Source organism: Heterocephalus glaber, unplaced genomic scaffold (assembly GCF_053883595.1).
Source record: "Heterocephalus glaber isolate CG9 unplaced genomic scaffold, H.glaber_assembly_v1.0 deba00001072, whole genome shotgun sequence".
Taxonomy (NCBI): Eukaryota; Metazoa; Chordata; class Mammalia; order Rodentia; family Bathyergidae; genus Heterocephalus; species Heterocephalus glaber.
Window position 1 is genome coordinate 6,346,514 of NW_028258189.1, and position 24,124 is coordinate 6,370,637.

The 24,124-nt window shown below is 48.1% G+C and overlaps 1 protein-coding gene across 4 annotated transcripts in view; it reads left to right on the top strand.

Moving 5' to 3' along the window:
• Dhrsx (dehydrogenase/reductase X-linked) overlaps nt 1–24,124 on the top strand; it is a 123,797-nt gene that overhangs the window by 95,623 nt on the left and 4,050 nt on the right. For all 4 annotated transcript variants that reach the window (XM_004867319.3, XM_087209958.1, XM_087209959.1 and 1 more), the window contains one exon: nt 15,040–15,247. In XM_004867319.3, coding sequence (XP_004867376.1) covers nt 15,040–15,247 — 208 coding nt within the window. The remainder of the gene's footprint in view (nt 1–15,039; nt 15,248–24,124) is intronic.

A 24,124-nucleotide genomic window follows, 5' to 3' on the forward strand; every position in this document is an offset into this window, starting at 1 on the left:
CACCATCAAGGGCAAATGCTGCTGCTAGGCTGTGGGGGGGGGAAGGCCGGGTGTGTGACTTGTGTGAACACCATTGTGTCATGGTGGAAAGGTTTGGATGATGGGATGGACCAGACTCTGGGATGCCCCGGGCACATAAGACAGGGCCTGGTGATGTAGGGAAGAGAACGGGACAGAAATTCCCATGCAGTGGGGATGGCAGGAGACACAGCAGGGTGGAAAGGGCGGCTCCTTCGTGACACCTCGAGTGAGCGAGCCCACGAGTGAGTGCTTAGACCGTGGTTCCAGTTCCTCGTCAAGGCCACACCCCCAATGCCCTAACTTCCTCCCCCTAAGCCCCACCTCTTAAAGGCAGCACCACATCTTAATAGCGCCCCCAGCTGGTGACCAAGACTTCAACACACAAGCCTTTTGGAGTTGTTCAAACTATAGCAAGGACATCACTTTTGGGTTTGCAGTCATTATGATTTTCCTCTAAGTGCTGTGACAAATTAAATCATGAGAATTCATCCTTTACCTTAGCTTTGGAGAACAGAAGTCTGAGCTCAAGGTGTCCCTGGCCATGCTCCCATCACAGGCTCCCAGGGAGACCCTCCTGCCTCTGCCTCCTCTTGGGGCTTCAGGAAGCCCAGGGCTGCAGCCCCATCACTCCAGTCTCTGCCTCCATCTCCATGCAGCACCTCCTCTGTGTCTGTGTCTCCTCCTCTGTCTCTGGTGAGGTGAGGACGCTGCCATGGATTCAGGGCCACCCTGACCCTGGAGAGCCTCGTCTGATCCGATTCCCTCTGCAGGGGCCCTGTTTCCACATCAAATCCCATTCCTGGAGGCCAAGGTCAGGACTTCCACCCTCTTTTTTGCAAAATGCAACTAAACCCACAATATTTGTCCTCCTCCTCCTTTCTGTTTCTTCCCCAGTTTGATTATATGAAATTAATACTGATGACAGCCATTTATCTGAACCACTTCACATTTGTGCTGATTACTGTACTGGAAATAAAGAGCCTGAATTTTGTGAAGCAAATCCCAGCTCCGAGACTGTTGTAAATTTTCTTTGGTGCTAGCACAAACTCCTTCCGAATATGATTCCCTTTCAGAGTGTGTCGATTTTGAGTTCCTCTTAAAGGGGAGTATGTTAGTGTCCTAGACCACCATAACAAAACCCCATAGCTTGAGTTGTGTAAACAGCAGACGCTTCCCGTCCTCATCCTGGAGCTGCACACCCAAGGTCCAGGCATGAGCCGCGCTGTCTCCTCCAGAGGCCTCACACGTGTGCCCCTCTGTGTGTGTCTCTGTCCTTCTCTCCTCTTGTAGAAAAACTCAGTCCTGTTCAGTTAAGGCCTACCCAGTGACCCCCACCCCTGTAAAGGTCCTATCTTCAAACACATTTCGTTCTCAAGTTACAGTGGTCTGATTGATCATTTTTGGACATTGACATGGTAGGGAATCCATACACCTTTGTTTTGCTTTAGATCTGGAAGCTTCCCCAGAAGTCTCCTGTGTTCAGAAGTTAAGCTTTATAAAGATGATTGCATAGGGCCGGGGATTTAGCTCAGTGGTTTCACCGCCTGCTGCGCAAGCACAAGGACCCGAGTTAGATCCCCAGTACCAAAAAAAAAAAAACGATTGCATCATGGGGTTGCCGTACTCTTCACTGGATTCATCCATCAGTAATTCACAATGGCATCTCTTTCCCAATGGCCAGCTCCTCCCTTCTCTCTCTGCTTCCTGGCCACCATGATGTGTGTCTTTCCTCCTCCATGCCTGTCCACCATGTTTTTCCTGCCTTGGAGCAGCCGACCATGGACTGAACCCTGTAAAGTCATGAGAACCATGAGTCAGTCAGTCTCTCTTCATCTCTCTCTCTCTCTCTCTCTCTCTCTGTCTCTCTCTCTGCTTCGGGTCACCATGATGTGAGCATCTTTTCTCCTCCAAGCCCATCTGCCATGATCTTCTGCCTTGGAGCAGCTCACCAAGGACTGAACCCCCTGAGACCGCTGGGGCTGCCAACCATGGACTGAACCCCCTGAGACCACTGGAGCAGCCGACCATGGACTGAATCCTCTGAGACCATGAGCCCAAATCATCCTCTCCTCCTTAAACCTGTGGGTGTCAGGTGTTGTGTCCCACCAAGAAGAAAGCTGACTTGTACACATTCAGTATGCAGTGTGCTTAGAATTTGAACCTTCATCTTGTCCTAGGCTGGTGACTGGAGCAGTCTTCACTCCATTCATTTCCTCAGTTCTGATGGGAAGATCACCAACACTCTTCAACACTCTTTGCTGTTGAGCTCCAATGTTTACTAGACTGGGTATATTTCATGCATTTTTTACTTTGGATACTCTTCAGTTGCCATGGGTTTCTTGTGATATCATCCCAATGTGAGCTAAGGAGTGACTGGGTAGCTTCCAATGTTCTGCGGGATCCAGCGTGTGAGGACCTCAAGATATGAATTTGGGGGATCACATAATTCAGTCCTTACCAGGAAGTTAGACCCAGCTTCCTCGCTGTGGCTTGAACCACCTCCAAGAGCCAGGACATTGACAACCAGAGACAGCCCTGGGTCCCCTGAAATAGCAGTGAACATTTCATCTCTGGCTCCCTACAGACCTTCCCATAGGTGAAATGTGAGTTGCTCTAGCCCACCAGACAGCCACCCTATCAGGAGATGGTGAAGTTTTACCCTTTTGTTTCAGTGCATTTTCCCGTTTCCTTCCTCCCCCTGCATGGATTCACTGACAGGAGTGTTGCCATAGCAAGAATGGGGAGGCATTTCTTGGGAATGACTTGGGTTTCAATATCTCCACCAAAACCCACCTTGAAATGGAAACATCATTGTGAGTTACAACTCAGAGGTAGAACCACGTGGTTCTTCGCCTTGAAGAGGTGATTACAAGTCAGCCCTCTTAGATGGATGAGCCATTTCGCATACATGGACGTGTGGTTTATTTCCAAAGTGTGTTGGCTGGCGGAGCCACTTGGACTCATTGCTGTGATAATGTGTACCCCCACAGGAGGGTGCAGGGTGTCCCCACCAGCAAATAGGACTTCACCAGATAAAGACCTTCAACCTTGGACCTGCTCAATAATCCTTGAGCTAGATAAGCCTTCATACTTTGCAAATCACCCAGTCTGTGGGTTTCACTTTAATAGCAACAGAAAATGGTCTCGGAAGGAGACTGTCTGGCTTCTCCCTTGGGAAGCATTTGCCAGGGTTTCTGCAGAACACAGGAAGCTGCTGGTGCTACAAGGCCAGGGTGAAAGGCCCATCATGCATCTGTCTTTCCTTCTACCATCTTTTTCCAGCTAGTTGAAGCGTAGAATGCCTAACCCGCAGATTCCACCTTCATTTCCTCAGCATTGACATCTGATTTTTTAAAATAAGGGGACATGAGCAGGTGCCAAAGTCCATTGCATCCTTAATGCATCCTGAGAAGGCTGTCTCTATTAAAATTGCATTTGTTATGCTAAAAGGTTACAAGACGAACTCTCTGATGTCAATTTCAGAGTAAATGTTTAAAAGCCAAGAACAACCTGGGGAGCTGCAGAAGGGACTCCCAGAAAAATGTCATAAATGTCACACTAATTAGCATCTGCTCACAATGCCTGGGGACTTGGATGCCCAAAGGGCATTCAATAGGAGTGTGTGAAAGTGCACTCTTAAATGATTCTGCAGCCATCAGAGTTGGACTCTGGAGTCGAGGAGTCTTTCTCAGTACAGAAGGAGCGCTTCTTCTGTGGCGTCCCGGGAAAGCACACAGCTGCCTACGAATGTCGCCCAGGTAGACTGATGCTCATAGAATGAAATATGTGCCATGAAAGAGGTATCACAGATGTTAGGACCTTGTGCTGACCTTGCCAGGATGGGACCTACCTAAGCCAGCACCCTTGATGTTGCCTGAAGAAGTTGTACGAGCCTTCTGAGGCTTCCACAACAAAGCCCCCACCTGGTCTCCTTAACCAACAGACCCTTCTCATCCCTGTTCAAGAGCTGCAGGCCAGAGGTTCAGGCCTGGGCAGTGCCAGTCCTCCTGAGACCTCGCTTCTGGGCTTGGAGGCACCATCTCCTCCCTATGTGTCTATGTCCTCTTCTTAGAAAGACCCAGGGCTGTGCCTTTGAGGCCATATCTCTTCTCTAGCTCTTTCCCTCTCTCTTTCCTTCCTGGCCACCATAATGGGAGCATTTTTTTCTCCCCCATGCCCATCTGCTATGATGTTTCTACCTTGGAGCAGCTGACCATGGACTGAACTCTCTGAGACCACTGGAGCAGCCGACCATGGACTGAACCCTCTGAGACCATTGGAGCAGCCGACCATGGACTGAGCCCCCTGAGACCATTGGAGCAGCCGACCATGGACTGCACCCTCTGAGACCATTGGAGCAGCTGACCATGGATTGAACCCTCTGAAACCGTGATCTCAAATGACCCCCTCCTCTGAGTTTATGTGAGATATTTTGTCCTACCCATGAAAAGCTCACCAATACACTGGGGCTAAAACTTCAGCCCGTAACATAAGTCCCGATTTCTTTCCTATGTAGGATGGAACATGTCTCAGCCAATGTCTTCATTGCTAACCAAGGCTGATTTCCGAGACAGGCAGGTGGAGAGAGCACAGCTGACCATGGATGAAGAACTCTGACCGTGACATTTATATTGAGTAGAGCTCCGTACCTTAGTCTGCATGCAGAAATCTGCATCTACACCTTGCTCTGTCCCTTCCTCATGATCCCAGGGTCCCACACAGGGCAGAAACTCAGTAATGGGGTCGAAGAGGTCATAGCAGAATAAGGAAGTTTTTCTGTATTCCTGAGGAAGCCCACGTGTAGAAAGCAGCCCTGCCTGCGGAAAACATCCTTACTTGGTGGGAATTTCAGACCTCAACAGCAGCTGGTTTTGGGCACCAAGGTGACCAAGTGGATTTCGCTTGAGAAGACAAAACGCGAGATCCAGTGATGCTATCCACGCACTCCTAGCATTTAACAGGAATGTTACGCTTACATTCGACCTTAACATTCAACGGGACCATCTCAAGACCAAAGTGAGCTTTATTTTTTTTTTTTAAAAAGGAACCCTTATCCGTTGTGTTTATCAACAAACTGTCCATATATTTGAACACATTTAGATAACTGGTGACCTTGCTGATTTTGTGGGAATAGATAACATTCGTTCAAGCTTTCTAGAAACATCAGCCGTCAAATTGCGCTTATGTCTGACAGCATAGAGAGAGGATGTATGCGGTACAGTCAGGTACTGGGGCCAGAGGGCCAGTTCCGCTTCGCCTGCAGCCACGCCTCATCTGAACGTAACCGTTTAAACCCTGAGGTGACAGCCCCATGGGGGACTCACAGGATCATGTTCTGGTTTGTATTTCTGATCCATAGTGAATTTGTGGGGAAAATACAGACACTTAAATGAAGGAAACAGAGTGGCGGGAATCAGAAACCACAGTCATGGGAACATGGGTAGAACATGAGGCTCAGCCTGATAAACCGTAAACTCCTTTGGAAGCAGGGCCCTGCAGAGGGCATCAGAGGAGGCTCTGGAGATGAGGCCATCCTGCCTCAGCCTCCTGAATCCAACAGCAGCGTCCTCACAAGAGACAGAAGAGGTTTCCGTCGGGACCCTGAATGCCAAGGAGGAGAAAGCAACCTGCATTCGCTCTGGCGAGCTCCTCACTCACCTGCAGCGCTCGCCTCGAGGCTCTATGTAGCTCCCTCCTCTTGGAACCCGCATTCTGCAGTTTTCCGCCCCTGGGAAAAGCGGGCCGCGTGAGGACAGAGAGACTTCCTGGGACAGTGCTCAGGAGGCGTGCAAAACTCCTGACCCGCACACGCACATGTTCCCGTGCTCACAAGCGTTCTGCGCACCCGTAACCTAACCTCTCTTCCCTTTGAAGTAGGCGTGGCTTTTCCCCCAGTCTTCGTTCTTCCGAGTCTGGGTTTGCAGTGGGTGACGTTCACACTCCTCGTGTGGAGCTGGTGCGTGCACAGAACACAGCCCTCGTCCTCTTCTGTCTGCTTCTCTCCTCCCCGCTCCAATTCTTGGTCCCCTTCCCATTTGAGAAAGATCCATCTCCCTCTTTCCTATGACCTATCTTTTATTTTGCTCTTCACGTACGCTTTCTGTTTCTCATACTAGGGATACCATGCGATAGGGAACTTTCTGAGTCTCGTTTAGTTTATTTAACATCATGGTCTCAAAGTGCATCCATTTTCCTACACATGACTCAAGTCTGTCCTTCTTCATGGCAGAGTAGTACTCCATGGTGTGTAAACACCACTTTCTTTATCCATTTGTCTGTTGATGGACATACAGGCTGCTCCCAAGGTTCAGCTATTGTGAGTTTTGCTGTTCTAGACATGGGTGTGAGTGGATCAGTGTAATATGATGCCTTTACCTCTTTCAGGAAGATGCCTAGGAACGGAACAGCTGGGTTAGGAGGAATTTCTAGTTTTAGTCTTTTGTGGAATCTCCATACTGATTTCCGTGGTGGTTGTACCAGTTTTCCTTCTTACTAACAGGCTAGCAGGGGTTCTTTTTCTCTACAGACTCAGCAGCATTTGTTATTGTTTGATTTCTTGGTGATATAAATGTCTTCAAAATGTAATGATATTGGGGCCGTGTTAGTGTTGTGTGGCATCTAGAAAACACTGCATTCAATCTTAGGATCTCAGGGGAAAAAGAAGGATTAATGATGGAAAGGATAAATCCAGAATTCTAAACGAAAATAACAGAAGACAGAATGCATACACACATACACACATACTGTTTCCGGAGTGGAAGTTTTAAAGCGTCGTATGAAATCTCAGCATTTACTGAGAAAGGACTGGGAACTGCTCTCGTGTGTGGGCCAGGAACCTCATGGTAACGCTTCATCTTTACTAGTTTACATTTTCCTACGTGCCACCAAATCCCAGACCTTGAGTTCTAACGGTTGATGTTTTAAGTCTTTACCAAAGAGGAGCGAGGTGTATGTAGACAGGTCTTTGCCTAAATGCATGAGGTCAGAGACCAGTGGCCTCAGGACGAAAAGAAGGGGAAATTTTCCGTCCTTTCCGGCTCAGCCCAATCCTGGGGGTCAGCCCTACGGAGAGGAGATGTTGGACGCTTAAAGAGTTGATTCCTGGCTTCCACCGGATGGAAACATCACTGCTAATTAGCGCTAATTGCCAAGATGGGTCTGCTGCCGAGGAAAATTAGCCTTCTTGTAAAGGCATAAATCACAGTTTTGCAGATTGGTCCAAAAACTGAGTGGTTGTGAGCACCTGAGAGAATTTGTCTGTCCAACCAGCGAGCCCGGGCTTCCCCCTGGTGGAATCAGTTCCCGGGGACGCGGGGAAGCAGAGTGTACCTAGAGACTGCCTTATGGAACGTGCTCACAAGGGAATAGACAGACAGCTTGGCGAAAACCTAAGTTATATTTCGGGTACTGGATTTTTACAAAAGATAGCTGTGCATTATTTCAGTACAAATGTTTTCCAGTTTGCCAAATTCAGTGTGCATTTTCAGCAGTCTCACATTGTGTTGATTTGTTAAAGCACCAAGGGAAGTAAATCCACTTAACAGGGACGCAAATGATAAGCAGGAAAAATGCCAAAATTTAAATTGCTAGTAATTTCATTTGCAGAAACGTGGATGAAAAATGACCATCGTTAGCATCTACCAAATTGTATCCCTACGTGGGGATACGTGAGCAGAAACGCTGCATGTGTTCAACAGTGAAATAAGCAAAACTCTTCGTGAACGGAACCCCAATGGCACAAGAAATAACACCAGGAGTCGACAAATAAGATTGTGTCAAATTACAGAGCTCCTTGCAGAACCGACAAAGTGAAGACACAACAGACACAAGGGGAAAAAAAATCTCACCGGTTACTCCTCAGATAGAGAACTAACATTCGAACATATCTTCTGTTTTTAAGGGTTTTCCACTGAGATCTTCAAGTTGCTTATATTTCAAAGCAATTAAAATACTGGTTTTTTTGCTGTTTTCCTGGCAGTAGATAGATGCTCACGGCTCATAATGCTGACATTCCTCGTGGGCAGTTGGTGCCTGTGCCTCACACACCATAATTATATTTCTATCTCCTTCCCCTCCGGGTCCCCTTCCTCTTTGAGGAAGCTCTGTCCTCCACCTTCCCATCATCTGTATTTCATGTTGCTCTTTATTTATAAGAGAAACCAGGCAGCATCGAAGCATGCATATCTGATTTATTTCACTTAACATTATGATCTCAAGGTTATTTCTTTCTTGTTTGTTTGTTTGGGGTTTTTTTCCCCCTTTGATCTTTTTTACACAGGGTAGATGAGGACACAGGGTCATGTTTTTTGCAAGCTGCAACATTAAATTCCCATCCCTGCTCAGCGGGCCCTATGAACAAACTCGGCCTGACGCAGGTGTCTTTTTGCCACCGTTGTCCTACACCTTGAGATCCATTCCCACCTTGCTCATCGGGGCTCTGCTTATAAGAGTTGGAAAACTCCAGAGGACAGCGGGCTCCTCACAGGCCACACGTGTCTCTAAGCATAGGAGCCGCCTGCGATTTGAGCCTGCTTACAGGCCCATCTTTTGATTCGGTCTTTTTATATTTGGGGCCGGGGTCTCCTGTTTGAGCTCCTCCTATATTCTAGATTCTAAAAATCAGCCTGCAGATTTTTAGCTTCTCTTCCCCCACCCAAGGAGGCCAATTCCTTAAACCGGGCAGAGCCTCCACAGAGAGGTCGATTTCTGTGCATCTGCCCTTGTGAAATGTTCTCCACAGACTCAGAAGTGTGTCCTCCCCTCCGTCCGGGTCTGCCAGTGGCTCTGAATGTCCCTCGTGTGTCCCTCACATGTCAGACACCACGCACGACCTCAGATGCTCATAACCAGAGGCGCTGGGGTGGTTGGGAGAACGGGAAGTCACGCATCACCTGTATCACCCTGCGTTGCTGTTTGTTTATTTATTTTAGTGCTGGGAGATTAAACTCAGGCCCTCCTCACTGAACCCCCTGCCCAGCTCTTCTGTTTATCATTCACTTTGAGACAGCATCTTGATCACTAAGTTGCCCAGGTTGGGCTTGAACTGGAAGCTGTGTACCCAGGCTGGGCGGGAAGACACTGAGCTCCTACAAACATGCTTTATGGAGCGTCCATCAAAGAAATTAATGAAGGGCTCCTTTGGTATTATAAACTGCCTACACCAGCTATGATCTCTAGTAACAGCAAGGCAAGAATGTTTTATGTAGTAAGCTGAAAACGATGAAATTGTAAACCATTTTGTGAGGTCTAGCATTAGCAGCTTGCGTGTATGTGTGGTAGTTTTTGTTTTGTTTTGGATTTTTGTTCAACTAGAAAGCTCCTGAAATGGTTATCAGCGATTGAGCATATTGTCTGAAAAATCCCATAGTAATGTGCACAGATGATTATAATTTCTAGTCTAATATATTTTTACTAGGACAATCCAGGGAATTTCTCCTACAGATTGAGCATTCCTTACATGAAATGCTTGGAACCAGAAGTGTTTCAGAATTCAGATGCTTTTGGATGTGAGTTTATAATCTTTTAAGTGACGGCAATCCAAGAGGCAGGAGCTAGTGGGAGGAAGTGGGTCTTAGGGTCATGACCTTGGGGACTTGTCTGATCTCTACCCCTTCCCCTTCTGGCACTTTCTCTGCCTGCTTCCCAGCCACCATGATGTGAGCGTTTTTCCTCCCTCATGCCCATTCTCCATGATGTTCCTGCCTTGGAGCAGCTGACCATGGACTGAACCCTCTGAGACCATTGGAGCAGCCAACCATGGACTGAACCCTCTAAGACCACAGGAGCAGCTCAGCATGGACTGAACCCTCTGAGACCACTGGAGCAGCTGACCATGGACTGAACCCTCTGAGACCATTGAAGCAGCTGACCATGGACTGAACCCTCTGAGACCACTGGAGCAGCTGACCACAGACTGACCCCCCTGAGACCACTGGGGCAGCTGACCATGGACTGAACCCTCTGAGACCATTGGAGCAGCTGACCATGGACTGAACCCTCTGAGACCATTGGAGCAGCCAACCATGGACTGAACCCTCTGAGACCACTGGAGCAGCCGACCATGGACTGAACCCTCTGAGACCATTGGAGCAGCCAACCATGGACTGAACCCCCTGAGATCATGAGCCAAATTAACCCTCTGCTCCTTTAAATTGTTATTCTCAGGTATTTTGTCACAGTGAAGGCAAACTGACTAACTCATCCTTGTACATGTAACCTGAAGGTATCTTTATATGTGATTTTTGGAGCACCTGCCTTTAGACAATTACCTGTCACATGAGATCAGGTGTAATTTTCCAATTGGATCTTCACCTCATAGATCAAAATGTTTCAGTGTTTTGGAGCATTACTGGACTTTGGTTTTTCAGATTAGCAAAGTCCTACTTGTAGAATCAAAAGAGTTCAACAAATCAACTCTTTCTGAAATGCAAAAAAGGTCCATGGTTTTGTCCTGCAGGAGATCAGTAATTTACTTGTTCTACAGAATACTGATATGTATGTAATGTAGAATAACACAGACAGAAATGAAAATTTTTTATCGGATGTAATTAAATAGTCACTGAGACAGAAGAAAGAGTATTGATTAAGATAGTCTACAACCAAGATGGATCATCCTAGCCAATGAGAAAGCTTACCTCTAAATTAGGACAAAAATGACATAGAAATATATATAATACAGATATGTGTGCTGATATAGCTATACACATAAAAAGCTCAAAATCTCACCTATTCAGTGTTATAAACCTATTGCTGGGAGGGGGAGAGGAATATAGAATCAATAATTCTTGTCAATCCTTTAGCTTTAATTTCTTTTAACAACTTTATTACTTTTAAAACAATGAAAAGTGCATTCATTTTATAACAATGAAAAATTAATACTGTCATGAAAAAGTTCCCCCCAAAATATATGTCTGATCCTATTAAGGGATACCAGAATAGTGTACCCCAAAATATGCTTCACTGACATCAGGATTACTTTGAGAGGGAGCCCAATAAGAACCAGCAGACTCAAAACGTTCTTTCTACTACCCTCTAATTTCTTCAGAAAATTGGGCAAAAGGTGTAGCTCAGTGGTAGAGCACTTGCCTAGCATGAATGATGCCCAGGGTTCAGTCTTCAAAACTGCACGCACACACACACACAAAGTAGAGATAGCCAAGCATGGTGGCACATGCCTGTAATCCCAGCACTCAGGAGGCTGAGGCAGGAGGATCGCTGTGAGTTCAGGGCCAGCCTGCACTACACAGTGAGACTTCATTTTAAAACAAACAAGAAAAAGAAAATTAAAGATATATCCAGGCATGTTATGGGGACCATGCCTGTGATCCCAGCTACTTGGGAAGCTGAAACAGGAGGATCTCAAGTTTGAGGCCAGCCTGGGCCACTTAGCAAGATACTGTGTCAAAATATTGCTGGGATATGGGTCAGTTGTAGAGCAATTGTTTAGCATGGGAAGACCCAGGGTTCAATCTCCAGAACAGCCAAAACATAAAAACAGATAAATAATGCTAAATATATGTGTGTGTTCTGACCTTGGCTGTGCTTTTCTGACACCATTCATTGTGGAAGCAAATCATTAAAAAGAGCACCTGAGAAGCAGGCTGTGTAGACATTTGGTGAATTTTTTCCCCTTTGCTTTCAGCACTGAACCTCCCTCTGTTTGGCCACCTTTCTTTCCGACCTGAGAGCGATCCCTTTGCTGTTTTGAACAAACAGAGCTGTATTTGCAAAACCTTAAGAGCCAAGCGCATCATCTTCTGTCCTGCCTTCATCTCATTCCGCTTGTCGTGAGGATGTTTTTTCAGCCCTAAATGCACCAGGGAGTCTCCTCAAATCATTTCTACTCCCAGAGCATTTTTTTCCTGCATCTCCTGCAGAGAAATGTGTAGTGTTTTTAAAGGACTTTGCCTCTCTCTCCTCTCCACATACTGTATGGCACTGTCATTATAGAAGCCATGGGTTTATCCCTGAGAAGCCTGCATGTGCACGATTCACTTTCTTCTTTTTAAAGTACCATCTTCTCCTCCCTGCCTCCTAGTCTACCCTGGTGGGTCAGGATGAAAATCTTCCATAGGCTATTTAAAGGATACTTACCAGTGGGGAAAAGCTCAAATCTCACCAGACCCAATAATAATGTCCTGTTCCCGGTGTCTTATCTCCCCTGTGGCCAGCAGGCTGAAGGATGAGGCTGAAAAAGGTATCTTAGGTCCTTCACATCCTTGCATAGGCTTAGTGTTTGTTGCGTTTATGTTTGCTTTTGCTATTGTGAGTAGGATTATTCTCCTGGTTTCCTTCTCAGCATATTCATTATTTGTGCATATTCAAAGTTATCAAGCTGGGCATGGCAGTGCATCCCTGTCATCTCAGCACTCTGGGAGGCTGAGGCAGGGGGGCTGCAAGTTCAAACCCAGCCTGGGCAACATCATGGCTTAGTGAGACCCTGTCTCAAAATTAAAAAGAAAAAAACACACAAAAGTGTTGGGGATGTAGCTCAATGTAAGGCCCTGGGTTCAATCCCCAGTACCACAAAAAAATAAAAAGTGAAAAAGGAAAGCCAAAACTATCCACCTTTTTAGGTTGATTTTGTATTCTGCTACTGTGCTCAAGGTGCTTATTAGTTCTAATCATGCCTTGGTGGCAGCTTTAGGGTTTCTATATCTAGAATTGTGTCATCTGCAGACAAAGGTAGTTGGACTTCTTCCTTTGCTATTTGTGTGCTTTTTATGTCTTTCTGTTAACTAATCACTGTGGCTCCAGTTTCGAGTACTCTCCTGAACAGAAGTGTTGAGAGTGGAGGTCCTTAACTCGTGCCCGATCTGTAAGGAGGATATTCTCTGTTCAGTGTGGTGTGGGCTGTGGGTCTGTCATCTATGCCCTGGATCATGTGAGAGTCTGATCCCTCTCTGACTAATGGTCCAGGGCTTTAATCATGAAGGGATGTTGATTTTTATCAAATGCTTTTTCTGCAGCTATTGAGGTGATCATACTGTTCTTTTTATCCTTGATTCTATGTATGTGATGTTTTGGGACAGATATGTTATATATATATATACATATATGGAAACGTGACAGGGAAACCCACTGACAGGTATAATGAATGTGTGTTAATAATTCAGTCCGTGGTCGGCTGCTCCAGTGGTCTCAGAGGGTTCAGTCCATGCTTGGCTGCTCCAGGGTAGAAACAATATGGTGGATGGCCGTGAAGGAGACGTACTCAACTTATGGTGACCAGGAAGCAGAGAGAGAAGGAAGAAGCCAGGGACAAGAAGTCACCCTTCCAGGTCACAGCCCCGTGACCACCTCCAACCAAGTCCTATTTCCTAAAAGCAGGTTCAGCCATGAACCCATCTGTGCATAAGTCCAGTGTTGAATACTGTGCCCCATGACCCAGTCACATTCAACACACAGGAGACTTTGGAGGACATTTCAGATCTAAGCCTTAGCACAGTGGGAACCTGAACTCTGCTCAACTCTGATTCTTTTCACAATCCCTCCACTCTATGGACATATATCCAGTTTTTTCACCTCACACCTCCTGCCACAGAGTTCTGTCTGGATTGTGTAGCTTCAGCACATGATCCTGCACAAGGGAATCTTTTAATATCCTCTTTCCTGCCTCCACCTACCCCTACGTTAGTGGGCTTGGGGGTCACTTTCCTTCCCGAAGCCAGTGGACTCCAGGCTACAGTTCAGATTTGCCCCGTAGCCTTCCTTCGGAAGTGGATTTGTGAGTACCGAGTGTCCCAGGGCACAGGAAGTGGGTGGAACTGAGGAAGCACACCAGGCCAAACCTTAGATTCTGTATGTCAGTTTTCATCTGAAGTTTATCAGTGTGGTGAATCACACTTGTGGGTTGTTTTCTTTCTTCTTTGCAATGCTGAGAGTTGAGCCCAGGGCCTCGCCAATGCTAGGTGAGTGCTCTCTTCCTGAGCTTCACCCCCAGCCCTGGATTTTCCAACATTACAAGAAACACCTATGTAGGTGAAAGTTGATGAGAGACAAAAGCATCTCACAGACCTGTGATCCCAGCATTCTGGCAGGCTGAGGCAGGAGGACTGCAAGTTTCAGCTCAACCTGGACAAATTAACAACTTGGTGAGAACTTGTGTCAAAATAAAAAGGGTTGGACATATAGTTCAGTGCAGAGGCCTTGGGTTCCATCCCAGGACCAACCAAAAAGCAAACAGATAAAGAAATGAAGTGTTTATACCTAGGAATCCTGCCTCAGACCCCAAGGACTGCTTTAGCAATTGCAAAGAACAGTGACTCAATAGAAGATCCCTACCCAATCTAATTAAATTATGAGTCTGTGATACCAAAACGATGAATTCAGAAAACCCCAGACATAAAGAAATTGTGGGAGGAACTCCAGAATCTTGCACCAGACTCAAACACAGTGATAGAGAGAAGAATTGTCAGTAAGGTGACTTTTCTTTGGAAATGAAGCCCAGGACTGCATTCGAGGATGCACTGGCCAAAGCTGGGGTAGCCTCCGTGCCTGCAGATAATGAAGCAGAAGTCGGGGTGGTTTGTGAGGATGCAGAAATTGATGCAGAGGACTCAGAGGAGGACTTCTGACACTTGCTTTTGGAACCTTAGGAGCTGAGACCGGAGCTCCCCCGGGGCAACTGCGGGAAGCCAGACGTCAGGTCAGTGGTAGCTGCTGTGGTGGTTTTGCTCAAGCCTGTCCCTTGGAACCCCGCGCACTCCTAGGTGCCCCTCTGGGAGGGACTGAATCCTGACTCCTTTCCCTCTCTGCTTCCCAACCACCATGATGTAAGCAGCTCTCTTCCGCCATGTTGGTTTTGCCTTGGAGCCAGCCGTGGACTGGACCCATGAACCAACACAAGCCTCCCACATTTACACTGGGGGTGTTGGCTGTTGCATCTCAGGGACGAGACAGGGCTTTAGACCAGGGGCCACCTCCATAATTGTGTGAGGACAAGACACAGAGGGTGGGGAGGGCCTTGGGCACAGGCACCAGGATCCGCTCACTCCCTCTCTGATGTTTCCTCTCCAGCCGCTCCTACTCGGCCCACGGAGCCTACGCGCAGAGCAAACTGGCCCTGGTCATGTTCTCCTACCACCTCCAGAGGCTGCTGGGTGCCCAGGGCTGCCACGTGACTGCCAACGTGGTGGACCCCGGCGTGGTCAACACGGACCTCTACAAGCACGTATTCTGGGGCACGCGTCTGGTGCAGAAGGTTCTAGGCTGGTTGCTCTTCAAGGTAAGACTCGTGGTTGCTTAGCTGCGTCTGCCTTGGTCGGCTGTGGGGACGTCCAGTCCAGCAACAAGGAATCCCCGTGTTCGATGGTGCACACAGGAAGCTTGTGGCAGGGCACCCCCCGTGTAGGGAAGGACTCGCTGGTATTCTCGGGGAAGGAGGAAGCAGATGTTTTGTTTTTGAGCACAGGAGGGTGGTGGGCATGTCTGCGATCAGAGAGACGCCGCCTTCAAGTGCTTAGGGCTCCGTGTTCCTGAGACCTGAGTCAGGGCTGCCAATGACTCAGCCCGTCTTGGATAAATACGAAAGGACGACAGATCCAGGGGAGCAAAGGGAACGGAAGGACTGTATCTAAGGGAAGCTTTGCCTGCCCTAGGGGCCTGTGGAGAGGAGGAGCCAAGGAGGCAGGAGTTGCACTCCCTCCCGTGCTGAGCTCTCCTCCTCCGTCTGCCGTCTGCGTCTAACCTCGGAGGAGAGAGCTGAGGGGAAGAGGAAAGGGTCTCCCTCTTTCTGCAGTCTTCTCAGATTCCCTCAGCTTGCAGGGTTTGGGGGTACATGCTGAGCCCCAAGAAAGGCCTCAGCAGAACAGGGCCTGGCCGGGCTGAACGAGGTGGAATTCCACCAGCTTGGTCCAAGCACAGTCTTGGGGGTTCACGGACCTCCGGGCTGCATGGCTGGGTTCTCTGTCCAGCTCCTCGCTCAGATGATGTGCACATCAGGCCAGCTGGAGGTGTGCTCAGTTTGGGCGGGGAGGATTTTGAGACAAGAGTCTCACTAGGTAGCTCATCCTGGCCTCGAACTCACAGAGGTCCTCCTGCCTCAGCCTCTCGTGTGCCGGGATGACAGGCGTGTGCCACTATGCCCAGCTATTATCCATTCCTGTGATCATCAGAGCGAGGATTAATTTTCCACGTCTACAGGAGGATGTTTGATTTAAATCCAGGAGCAGGACGTGCTCCCATCCTCTCCGAGACACAGCTGAGTCTCCATGGCTTTCCCTCCTCTTGGGTGCCCTGCATAAATTTTTGTTCTTCTGTTCTTTGTAAGTCCCCATGCATGTTCTGATCTATTTCTTCCTAATCTTCTGGTTAGGTTCTTGATGTTGCTTATTGTTTTTTTTCTCTCATGGACGCAGCTTTACAAAATTGCAGTCTACGGAAGCAACGCAAACATTATCTGAAAGCCAGTAATACCGTGAGCTCGTGGCTTCCGCGCCCTCTCTTCGGTCTCTGAAGGCGGCTTTGACTTCCCCAGAGAGCCAACCTCTCCCCCATGGATTCCTCACCACTTGGGTTCTCGCTCGGAATCTGCCTGGCACGTGTGCGCTTCTGAGAATGGATGCCCCGTGTCTTTGGATCCTTGGGGAGGAAAATGCTGCTTTCTTTGTTCTGTGCACGGGTTTCTTCTGGCTCTCTTTACAGTTACACAGAGCAGAAGCTTAAACAACAAGCATGGATCCCCTCTTGGGCATGGGGCCCAGGAGACTGAGACCAGGGTGCCCCAGCATGGTGCTCCCTCCACGGGCTCCCAGGGAGACCCTCCTGCCTCTGCCTCCTCCTCCCAGGGCTCCAGGTGGCCCTGGCTGCGCCTCCCTCACTCCAGTCTCTGCTTCCATTGTCTCGTGGCTTCTCCCCTGTGCCGATGTCTTCTCTTTTTGTGTATGTTTTCCTTTCGTTTTCAGTGCTGGCGGCAGATGCTGTAGCCTGGTACATACTGGCAAAGGCTGCATCCTGGCTGCATCCCTTCTCATATGTCCACCTCTCCCAGAAATGTTCATAGCAGCTCTGTGGGAACACATCAAAAGAAAACTAAATCATCTATCATTAAGATAGCCCAGTGGTCTTATTTTCTATTTGGAGGCAAACATACTTACTACTTCCTTCCACAATACATACGTGTATTATTATTTGCATCCCGTGACTTATTATATACGACTTCCCATATCACTCCTATTTTACTTTTAAAATAAATAGTCTCATTGTTCAATTTTTTTTTCCAAAAAATGTTGACAAAGTTATGCTCCAGACTGGACACCTGCATTTATAAATACAGTTTGATTGGCACACTGCTCTACCCATTCATTAACTGACCATTCATTGATTGATAACCACTGATTGATGGGTGCCCATTGATTGACTACACCCATTCACTCCTATACTCTTTGTCCTGTAAAGTCAGACTCTTTTAGTTGCCAAAGAGACCAAACAAACCCATTGACTTTCTCTCCTTTCACACCAGACCGCTGCTGGCTCTGATTCAGACAAATGTTTTTCTTCACTGTCTCTGCACGGCGGTCTTCTGCTTGATTAATCCTCCAGACCTGAGCAATGTCACACCTTCCCGTCACTCTGTTCTCATCTTTCCACTGAGCACTTTTGGGTGACTGATATTCATAAACCATGGATTTCCTCTCTGTCCTGTCCATTCTAGCTGTGCATACTAAAGTGTGGGCGATTTGTTTAAAAAAAATGGACAAACTTTTGCTTCTTTTTCCCTCCTTCGACTCCGCAATCTTCCAATTATCGGGAAAAGTGTGTGCTTTTACCTCCAAACTCTCTGCACTGGGGAGAGTTTTCAGGAGAATGATTCCAAGTCCGCGTGCGCAATTATTTCTTTCCTGCTTACTGTGGCCGGGTTAGGCTTTTCCTCTCTGTCTTCCAGTCAGTTTTGACAGCTTTTCTCCTGAGATAATTACGTGTTTCCTCAAGTTACAGAATTAATGAGCTTGCCTACTAATTCGCTTTTCTCCGGGTTTGTGTTCCATGAGGTGCTCCTCACTGTGGCTGGGACTCGGTAATGAAATCAGCTGCCGCCCAATTAGTTCCTTTTCTTTCCAATTTACTTCCCTTACAACCTATCTTTGGGTTTGTAAATCTGTTAGCAAAAAAACTTTGATAATACTCCCCCCCCCCCCCGCTGCAAAGTTAACTCCTTTCACCAGAAAAATATCAACGCTTGCCCTTCGCTCGTGCACTGAAATCCGCATCCCTCCCAGAACCCTTACAGTGGCTTCGACTGCCCAGCCCAGCCTTTTTTCCCCCTTTTCTGTCTTTAATATTCAAAAATCAAGGTGGAACGTTAGCCCCATGAATCATATTCTAATCACTGGGTCATCAAATTGGGAGAGAAAATAGCTGCAGGCCATTGTGTGCAGTACCTCACCTCGCCTTTGTAAAGAAGGGATCAGGCGCATTAGGGAAATTTAAAATTATGTGGTAGAGGAATATTCATGTGCATGGGAGTGAAGTCAGATGCTTTAAAATACGAAGAGCTTGAGACAGCAGGAGGCTGGGATTCTCTCTTTAACAGTTGCATGTGTGGATCAGCAGCTATGAGGTCAGGGCTTCCTGCTGAGCACCCGTGTGATCTGGGGTCTTCATGTCCCTTTGTCAGACGGAGCCTTTTGCCCTCCTCCCCCCTGTAATGTCTCTTCTGGGCCTCATCCTGAAACACAGGCCTGCCTCCAAATTCAAGGTCACTTCCCCTCAGCGAGCCTGGGTACCTGGGGAAAAGCAGCCAGGCTTGTGCATTTCTAAAGATAAGATAAGTGTGATTTGTTGTTTCTGCAAACACATCAAAACCACCGCCCACGTGTTGGGCTGACTGAGAAGGAATTAACCTTTTCACAGGCAAAGGCGGCTGTTCTTCCCCTGGGAAGAATTCCCAGCTTCGTGGATCAGACCCAGGGATGACACGAGAAATGAGCCCCCCTGGGGATGCCAGCCCTGCCCACAGCCCCATTCTGTCGCGATCGATCTGTTGATCCCGAGGAAAGTGATTTCCACGGGAGGGTGTCAGAACCAGCTCCGTGTGAACCAGCCTGGGCTCCTCTGCAATCCCTCATCCAATCTCCAGTTAGGAAGAACGGATTCACAGTACAGGGGGATTCACAGTGCAGGGGATGCCCGCGCCTCCCGCCCTTCTTTGCTACTGCTGACACAGGAACACACACACCTGTGGCTTCAGTAAGAGAAGAAAAGCAGGTGGATGCCGGCTAGCGATTCTGTTCACAGGTGGAGGGGATGTGTTCGTGTTGGTGACAGCGTCCCAGGGTGACACAGGACGTTCCACAGTGGGGCGTGAGGCACGTGTACAGCCTGTGGCTGCTGTCGACTCTCCCTTCAAAAGCCTCCAGATGCCATGAGCTTAATGACCCAGTCTCACCTGAGCACCCCACACCTGGACGAATCCCATCTTCTCGGATGGGGATGCCAACACCAGCTCAAGCGTTCAGAGAGGGAAAGCCATATTCAAATCACAGAAGCCCCAGACTTCATGAAGCAGACGTGGCTGGCTCGCTGAAGCCTGCATCCCCATCAGCCCCGCACTGTGGTGAAGGCAGACCCTTCAAGATGGGGTCTCTGATGGATGGGCCCAGAGCCCTGCAGCATTCATTCATCCAGTCAAGGGCATGTGCCCAAGGATCTGTGGATCCTGCTTCAGTATCATCAGCTTCCTCCTCCATGCTGGATCACTCCCAGCAGCGGTTAGACCCATGCCATTCACATCCTGAGAAGCAGAACACCCTACGATGACCTTCTCCCGGGACAGGGGTGTCATTCATTACCCTCACGTCCTCTGCAGCAAATCTTTTGGCACGAACACAGCTGTTTGTTCTCTTGTTCCTTCTCCCTCTTCCACGGTGCATGAGCCAGGGCTCAGTCAAATATACGTGTGTGATTAGGCCAGAGGATTTATCAAGGAGGCCTGCGGGGTGCAAGCCAAGAGTCCACAGTGGCTGCTCACTCAAGGATCCAGAAGCTGCTCCATCCGAGATGCACTCTGCAGAGCAGGCAGGGCCAAGAAAGCGGCGCCAGTTCAAGGTCGAAGGCCTGTGAGCTCCCTGCAAAGTCTCCAGTGTGCGTCTGCGTTGGACGGCTACAGGTACCGCAGTTGCAGAGAGAGATGTCCAAAGGCAATGGCAGCGAGGGAGCACCTGCTTGGGAAGAGGGGAGCACTTTCAAAATGGTGGCACTTCCTCCTTCTTTCCCTCTGTATTCCATCCAGGCTACAAGTCTATTGGTCGGGGCCGGCCACATCCAGGGTGGGTCTTCCTTCTCTGTTTTTTGCTGGCCGATGTGTCAATCATCCACAGACCTGCCCAGAACTGTGCTTTATAATCTGCGACATGGTTATTACCCCAGGCAAGTTGATACATCATGAATAATGGTCATGTCCAAGAATCCCATCCCGTAGATATCTGCAGGCTTTGCTCCTAGCTTTCACGTAGGACTGAGCAAAAATACCACCTCCACATCACCGCCTGCTGTCCCTGTTAGCAGATTTCATCCTTGTTCTGGGGTCATCTCACCAACTGGCCTGATTTTTTTTGTAATTGACACACAATCTTACCCATTTCTAGTGCACAGTCCTGTGGCATGACATACATTCACTGTGTTGCATAACCACTGCCATCATCCACCTATAGAACTCTTATTTTTCCAAACTCTTCCCATTAAAAAAATAACGTCCAGTTTCTTTGCTTTTCCCAGACTATGATATGCAACTATCTCTTTTCTGTCTGTCTGGATTTCATGACTCTGGGAACCTCATATAAGTGGAATTGTACAATATTTGCTTTTTGTGTCTGGCTTACTTCAGGGAGCATAATACACTCACGGTTTACCCATGTTATGGGCAAGTGTCAGGATACTTCTCTTTTTCAAGGCTGAGTAATATTCCATTCTGTAAATAGCCCATGAACTCATCTCTTCTTCTAAGGCTTGACGCTTGGGTTGGTTCCTCCTCTTGGCTATTGTGTGTGATGCTGCTCTGCTTCACATATAGGTATTCAAATTTCTCTTGGAGTTGCTGCTTTCTCTTCTTTCGATTATGTATCCAGAAGTGGAATTGCTAGATCAAAAAGACTGTTTTTGTGTGTGTCCTTAACTTAGTTTGTCTGTGGAAACAGACTTTGCTTCTTCTATTCATTCTGCATTCTTATACTCTTTTCCAGTACAGAGCAAGTGCTCAGTAGATATCTGCTACGTGAATGAATGACTGAGTGAGTGAATGAGTGAATGGAAGGCACCAGACTGATGAAGATGGCAGCTGACACTTACAGAACTGGAGAAAGGTCCTGTTTCTCCTTTCTGTGTCAACAAAATTATCTCCCAGTTAAGAAAGAACTTAATTCAGTTCACACTCTTGGGGCTCTGCTGTGGCCTGAGAGTCAGTTTTACCCCAAATTCCTATGCTGCAATCTGATGGTGTGAGGAGGTGGGGCCTTTGGACGGGTGAGGACACTGATGTTCCTCCCTGACACGTGGGACTCAGGGGCAGTGGACCTCAAAGTGTACATACGGTGTCTTAGTCACCTCTGTGTCACTGTGACAGAAGCACTGAGGTGAGCAGCTTATAAGGATGAAGGGTTTATTTTGGCTCATGGATTTAGAGGTCCAGTCCATGGTTACATGGCCCTGTTGCTCCGGGCTGTGTTAAGGCAGCAGCATCATGGCGGACATGTGTGGAAGAGCAGAACTGACCATCTCATGGGTGGGAATGAAAACTGGGGAGGAGAATTGGCATCCCAATATCCCCTTCCAGGCCATGCCCCCAATGACTTTACTTCCTCCCAATATCTCCTTCCAGGCCACGCCCCAGTGACCTTACTTCCTCCCAGTATCACCTTCTAGGCTACTCCATCAATGACCTCACTTCCACCCAATATCCCCTTCCAGGCCACGCCCCCAATGACTTCACTTCCTCCCAATATCCCCTTCCAGGCCACACCCCCAATGACTTCACTTCCTCCCAATATCCCCTTCCAGGCCACGCCCCCAGTGACCTGACTTCCTCCCAATAGCCCCTTCTCAGCCACGCCCCCAGCAACTTCACTTCCTCCCAATATCTCCTTCTAGGCCACGCCCCCAATGACCTGACTTCCTCCCACTAGGCCCTACCCCTTAAAGACCACCACCTCCAAACTGCACCATGGACTTGGAACAGGGCCTTCCACATTCAAGATCCAGACCACATGCCCGGTCTCCACTTGAAGACAGCGTTATGTGTGTCCACAGCCCATGGGAGACCAGGGGCACTCACTGGGATTTCAAAGATGAAGCCTGGAGGGGAAGTGATGCTCCCAGTCACAATGGGCTCTGAATACAGGCGGGGAAGAAGGAGGAAGATGGTGGGAATGCCTGCCGGAATCTCCATCTGGTCATCCCACATGGGTGCTGGCTTCTGCTCTCTGACTCCTACGTTGCCCCTTCTGGGTGAATCTGCTAATTCTGGATGATAATATCTCAGAAGACTGTTGTGGAAATGCTGATGCGCTGTATGGGGATGCATTGCAAAACTGTAAAGCCCCATATAATTATGCAATTAGGAGGCCTTTTTCCTCCTCCAACTGTACCCTGCTCGCAGCTCTGTTTAAAACATTCTCAGTTCTGTCTGCTCTTCTGCACAGTTTGCTCTCCGAGGACTCAGCCCAGCCATTGCTTCTGTGTGTTGCAAACTTTAGGATGGCAGGGGCTGCCTTAGAAATGATCTTTGTGTGCCTCAAAGCTGACAAAAACATGGGTGAGCATTTAGTAAACGCTTTTTTACACAGCTTCTAGCTACTGCTCTCTCCTGTTTGGAGTGACTTAACTGTAAACACAAAGCAGTGTGTCCCAGTGGCCCCCAGCACTCCAGGAGGCTGAGGGAGGAGGGTTGTATGTTTGAGCCCAGCCCGGACAACTTAGCAACTTAGCGAGACCCTGGCTGAAAATGAAAATAAAAAGGGCAGAGAATGGAGCCGAGTGTAAAGGCCCTGGGTTCACTCCCGAGGAACACTCACCATACAGTATTCACCAGAAAGCAAAACCAAACAAAAGAGTGCAAAACTAAGTGCTGCAGTCCCTTGGTCCTCCAACTGGGGGCTGGGCTTTCAAAGATTCCTTTGCCTTTGTATATTTTAATTTTATTTTTCTTTGTCCATGTTTATAGTGTCTAATGTTGCCATTCCTCATGTGGAGCTCTTGGTGCACGCACGGAACATAGCCATTCATCCTACATTCACCACGGGGATTCGGTACATACGCACACCCTGTCTTGTTTCTGTTTTTTGGTTTTTTTGGGTACTGAGGATCGAACTCAGGACCTTGCTCTTGCAAAGCAGGCGCTGCAACCACTGAGCTAAATCCCCAGCCCTACACACCCCATCTTTACCCTGCTTCTTTCTTCTCTTCTCCACCCTCCTTTCTCTCCTAGATCCCTGATTTATATCACAAAGCGCATGGGCTTAAGGAACTGTGTCGGGAATTCCCAGTGCCACTGTCATTTCTCAGCATGAGGTGTCGGGAAGCAAACTCTGCCGCCCTGAGAAATTGCAGACAGTCAGCTCCTCTCATCTGCTGTCTCACAGAGTTCAATTCTACCCTTGGAGTCCACTGCTCTCCCTGGAGCTTGTCCAGTTAGAAAGGATTTTACCTTTGCAGGTCCCCACTAGCTTTTTGACAGTTTCTCTTTCGAGTAAAGCTCCCCGTGGAGAAACAAAATCCATACTTCACTCACAGGCCTGGGTTGAATTCTGCCCATGGTATACGCTTTACTGGCCTGTGAAAACTGAGTATGAATGAGTGGTTTTCCAAGTGGAATCCCTGGCCCAGAAATGCGGGCAGGATCTGACAATGACAGACTCACTATAGCTTGACTTGTAGTGCTTCAGCTTTGTGCTTGTGCGGAAGTGTCTCCACTCACAGCTCATGTTCAGTACGGTGTGAGAGGAATCATGGGAGAAGTTCAACACTTGGTTGTACAGTGGGGTTCGCGTTCAGTGATTCTGCCCCAATGTAGGCTAATGTAAGTATTGGAAGGAGGCTTCGATATGCCCTGATGTGCAGTAGATGTATTGAATGCATTTTCTTCTTTCTTCTTTTCTTTTTCCTTCCTTCC